The following is a 5,188-nucleotide window of genomic DNA, read 5'->3' on the forward strand; positions in this document are numbered from 1 at the left end:
TTCTCTTCTCTTCTCTTCTCTTCTCTTCTCTTCTCTTCTCTTCTCTTCTCTTCTCTTCTCTTCTCTTTTTTTTCTTTTTTTTGCAAAAAACGACTGGGATTCGGGCGCTTTACGCCCTCCCGCCGTGGGCTTGCCGGAGGCGGCCGCGGCGAGGAGGACGAGGAGGAGGAGGAGGAGGAGGAAGGTCTCCTTCCTCCACCCGGGGCCACCCGGCCCTGGTAGGGGGTTAACTTTTCCCGGCCGGGCGAAGCTGCTGACGGAAGCAGCCCGCCCGGGGGGTCACGGCGTCTCCTCCGCCTGGGGCAGCCGCCGGTTAATTTTTGATGAGGCCGGTGGCCAAGGGCCGCGGTGGCCACGGGGCCAAGGGCCGCGGTGGCCCCCGCGGCGGGGGAGAAGTCGGGGAAGGGGCAGCGGCCGGGCCGGGCCCGGAGGTTGGGATGGAGCTCGGGGACCACCCGAGGGCTGGGCTGGAGGTGGTCAACGTGGTGGTGGCCCTGGATGGAGGCACGATGGTGGCACGTTGTTGAGGTAACTCCCGGACGGGGGAGCGTCGTGTTGTCGGGGTCAACCCCAGACGTAGTTATGGGGCGTCATGTTGTCGGGGTGACCCCGGGGCCGGGCTACGGGGCGTCGCGCTGTTGGGGTTCACCTCCTAGAGGGTTATGAGGTGCCACCTTAGTGGGGTGGGGCGACGGGGCGCCACGTTATTGGGGTAACCTCGGGGGGGTTATGGGGGGCACATTATTGGGGTAACCTCGGATGGGGAGTTATGGGGCACCCCATCATCAAGGGGACCCCAGACACGGGGCGTCACGTTGTGGGGGTCACCCCAGACATGGGGTTATGGGCGCTCCATTATCGGCGTGACCCCGGCCGTGCGTGGTTATGGGGCACCCTGCTATCGGGGTGACCCCGGCCATGGGCGGTTGTGGGGCGCTGGGTTATCGGAGGCCAAAACCCCGAGACAGCGGCGCCGTGGAAGAGCTGCTTTATTGCCACCGGGACCYGGCCAGGGCGGGTTCAAGCCCCCCTTGGAGCCCCTCAAGCCTCTTTCTGCAGGGCTTTGTCCTGGGGCTGGAGCGGGATCTTCTCCTTGGTGTCCTCCGCCTGCTTCCGCTTGGACCTGGAGGGGAGGAAGACGAGGGGTGAGGAAGGCCCTGGCGCCCCTCAGTGTCTTCCCGCTCCTCTGCGYGTCCGTCCCTCCGTCTGCACCCCGCCGCTGGTCCTCCAATGCGCCTGCCCAGTGGTCTCRTTTGTCCAGCCGATGCAGCCATCTACCCCGAAAGCCCCCGTGGCTCCTCCAGTCCATCCGGCCATCCCAAACCCCCACCCATTTGTCTTCCAGTCCATCCATCTCTCCACCAACACGTACCTCCATCCATCCATCCACCATCCATCCATCCAACCATCATCCATCTACCCAACCATCATCCAACCATCCATCCAACCATCCATCCATCCATCCAACCATCATCCATCCATCCATCCACCACCCATCCATCCAACCATCATCCATCCATCCAACCATCCATCCAACCACCCATCCATCCATCCATCCAACCATCCATCCATCTACCCAACCATCATCCCTCCATCCAACCATCATCCAGCCAGCCAGCCAGCCACCACCCATCCATCCAACCATCAACCCATCCAAAAACCCACCCATTTGTCTATCGAACCATCATCCATCCATCCAACCATCATCCAGCCAGCCAGCCAGCCACCACCCATCCATCCAACCATCAACCCATCCAAAAACCCACCCATTTGTCTATCGGTCCATCCCGCCACCTGTCCATCCTTCCATTTGTCTGTCCATCCAGCCAACATATCCCTCCATTTTTGCATCTGTTTATCCACCCACCCACATCTATCAGTCCATCCACTTGTCCATCCACCCGTTTGTCCATCCAACCATCTGTCCATCAACACAACCTTCCGTCCGCCCCTCCGGCCACCCCGCTCCCAGCCCAGTTCGTCCATCAATCCACCCATCCACTCGTCCGTCCCTCCGGCCACCAAGGCTCCCTCCCGTCCCGCGCGCCCACCTGTTCTCCACCTCTTCGATGGTGTCGGGCAGCGGCACGTTGAGGGTCTCGGGGAGGAAGCCGGCCGCCACGGCCGACATGACGGGGGCCGCCCCGTAGACCACGGGCGGCAGGAAGGGGTAATACTCATCCATCATCTTCACCAGCGGCGCCACGATGCCGCCCACCCGCGCCATGGTGCTGCCGAAGCCCAGGCCGGTCTGTCTGCCGTCAGGGACGAGGCGACGCCGGCCACAGGGTTAGCGAGGAACCGGGCGGGCAACCGAGGGGGCTGTCACGGGGTGGGGAGGGGGGGGCTTACCTGATGGGAGTGGGGTAGAGCTCAGTGGTGAAGAGGAAGACGCAGTTGAAGGAGGCGGAGAGGCAGCCCTTGCCGATGACGGCCAGCGCCGTGCGCACGGTCTGGAGCTCTGCAGGGATGTGGGGAGGTCCGGGACGGCCTCTGTGCTCGGCCCCTGGGATGTGGCCCCCATGCGGGGCCTTGGCCGGGCTTGCCGGGGTGGGACGGATGGGTGAGGGGAGGGAGGAGATGGTTGGATGGATGGTTGGTTGGATGGATGGATGATGGATGGATGGATGGATGGTTGGATGATGGTTGGATGGATGGATGGTTGGATGGATGGATGGATGGTTGGATGGATGATGGATGGATGGATGGATGGTTGGATGATGGATGGATGGATGGATGATGGTTGGATGGATGGTTGGATGATGGATGGTTGGATGATGGATGGATGGATGGTTGGATGATGGATAGTTGGATGGATGATGGATAGTTGGATGATGGATGGATGGATGGATGGTTGGATGGATGGATGGATGGTTGGTGATGGACAGTTGGATGGACGATGGATAGATGGATGCTGGTTGGATGGATGATGGTTGGACAGACGGGTGGATGATGGATGGATAAGTGAGTGGAAGAATGATTGGATGGGTGGAGGGACGTGCAGGGAGCGAAGAGATGGTTGGCTGGGTGATCGGTTACATGGAGGGAAGGATGGACGGACGAATAAGTGGCCGGCTGCCTGGACGGCCCTCACCCTGCCGCGTCACCCCTGCCCAGTCCCCGTCCCTCCGTCCCCCCTCCAACCTGTGGAGACAAAGATGTTGGCGATGATGATCAGCCCCGCCGAGAGGACAGACAACACGAGCGTCACCCGCCGGCCGATGTAGCTCAGCGAGATGGTCACCACCACTTTGGCCGGGAAGTCGACGGCGCCGAAAATCACCTGGATGAGGTAAATGCTGACGCCGAAGTTTTGCAGGTCCATGGCCAGCCCGTAGTAGGAGAAGCTGATGGAGAACCTGGAGTGGGGCAGAGAGGGGGGAGGGGAGGTGGGAAGCTCAGTGAGGGCCTCGCACGGGGCCTCGTCGCCTGCGGTGGCCTCTCCCGGTTGCTCTGGGGTGTCTCCATCCCATGGGACATTGGGAGGACATTGCCTGGAGGACAACGCTGCTGTGTCGTAGGGGGACAGTCGGATTCTCCGGTTGTCTGGCTGTTCCTCCATCCATCCATCCATCCACCACCTTCCTATCCATCCCTCCATCCATCTATCCATCCTTCCATCCATCCATCTGCCTGTCTATCCATCCCTCCATCCATCTATCCATCCCTCCATCCATCTATCCATCCTTCCATCCATCCAACCACCTTCCTATCCATCTCTCCATCCATCTATCCATCCTTCCATCCATCCATCTGCCTGTCAATCCCTCCATCCATCATCCATCCATCCCTCCATCCATCTATCCACCCATCCCTCCATCCATCCAACCATCCAGCCAGCCACCTACTCATCTATCCATCCATCTATCCATCCATCTATCCACCCATCCCTCCATCCATCCAACCATCCAGCCAGCCACCTACTCATCTATCCATCCATCTATCCATCCACCTGTCCACCCATCCCTCCATCTGCCCGTCCATCCATCCAACCACCCACCCATCTATCCATCCATCCACCTGTCTATCCATCCATTCCTCTATCATCCATCCCTCCATCCATCTATCCACCCGTCCATCCATCCATCCAACTACCTACTCATCTATCCATCCATCTATCCAGCCTTCCTTCCATCCATCCATCCACTCATCCATCCATCCATGTACCCACCTCTCCATCCACCCCCCCACACCTCCCCATCCTTCCCTGCATCCCTCCCGTCCCCACCAGACGATGGAGAGGCAGAAGAAGATGCGCCGGATGGTCGGGGTCCGGACCAGGTCCGAGACAGTGTAGGACGCCTTCATGCTGTCCAGCTCCTTCTGCATGCTGGACTTGAGGATCTGCCGGCAGATGGGAGAGGTTGGAAGGGGAGGGGAACCGAGACCGGCCCGGCCCGGAGACCCTCACCCCGGAGCCGCCGTACCTCTGCCGTGATCTTCTCCCCTTCCTCCTTCCGCTTGTTTATCCTGGCCACCCTCTGCAGGACCTTCACGGCCCTCTCGGCCTTCCCGGAGAGCACGAGCCAGCGGGCCGACTCGGCCAGCCACCTGCGGCCGGCGAGGGGGAAACTGAGGCACGGCGGGACGGGAGCCCCACACGGAGCCCCGGAGGAGGACCCTGCTCCGCCCCCACCCCTCCCGAAGGGACCCAGGCGTCCGGGACGTCCCTACCAGGAGTAGAGGAGGAAGAAGAGGAAGGGCAGGGAGACGGAGAGCTGGAGCCAGCGCCAGTGGGGGATGGCGTAGGCCACGCCGGCCAGCAGGATCTGGCCCAGGGTGTAGACGAAGCCGGTGATGGCCACGGTGATGGCGCGGTAGGGCGTGGGGATCCACTCCACCACTGCAAGGAAGCACCGTGGAGCCCACGGGTGACTCGGTCCCCCCCCGTCTGGGACCCTGCTGGCACCACCGCCACGTCCCGACGCGTCCCCATGGCATGGCCTCATCCGTGACCACTCGCATGTCCCCATCCGTGGCCACCAGGATGTCTCCATCCATGACCACTGGCATGTCCCCATCCGTGGCCATGGGGTTGTCCCCATCCATGGCCACTGGGATGGCCCCATCTGTGGCCACCGGGATGTCTCCATCCATGACCACTGGCATGTCCCCATCCATGGCCATGGGGTTGTCTCCATCCATGACCATTGGGATGTCCCCATCCGTGGCCATGGGGTTGTCCCCA

The 5,188-nt window shown here is 61.5% G+C and overlaps 1 protein-coding gene across 1 annotated transcript; it reads right to left on the reverse strand.

Moving 5' to 3' along the window:
* Positions 1–1,041: 1,041 nt before the first annotated feature.
* Positions 1,042–5,175, reverse strand: LOC146584197 (solute carrier family 22 member 6-A-like). The gene is made up of 8 exons (XM_085325214.1): positions 4,899–5,175; positions 4,675–4,843; positions 4,428–4,551; positions 4,229–4,344; positions 3,145–3,359; positions 2,353–2,461; positions 2,052–2,255; positions 1,042–1,123 (listed from the first exon to the last, which is right to left on the reverse strand). Exons 1-8 carry the CDS (start codon positions 5,173–5,175, stop codon positions 1,042–1,044), a joined length of 1,296 nt encoding a protein of 431 aa, XP_085181340.1.
* Between the last annotated feature and the right edge of the window lie 13 nt (positions 5,176–5,188).

Source organism: Rhea americana, unplaced genomic scaffold, assembly GCF_003343005.1.
Source record: "Rhea americana isolate MKP2758 unplaced genomic scaffold, rheAme1 scaffold_969, whole genome shotgun sequence".
NCBI lineage: Eukaryota > Metazoa > Chordata > Aves > Rheiformes > Rheidae > Rhea > Rhea americana.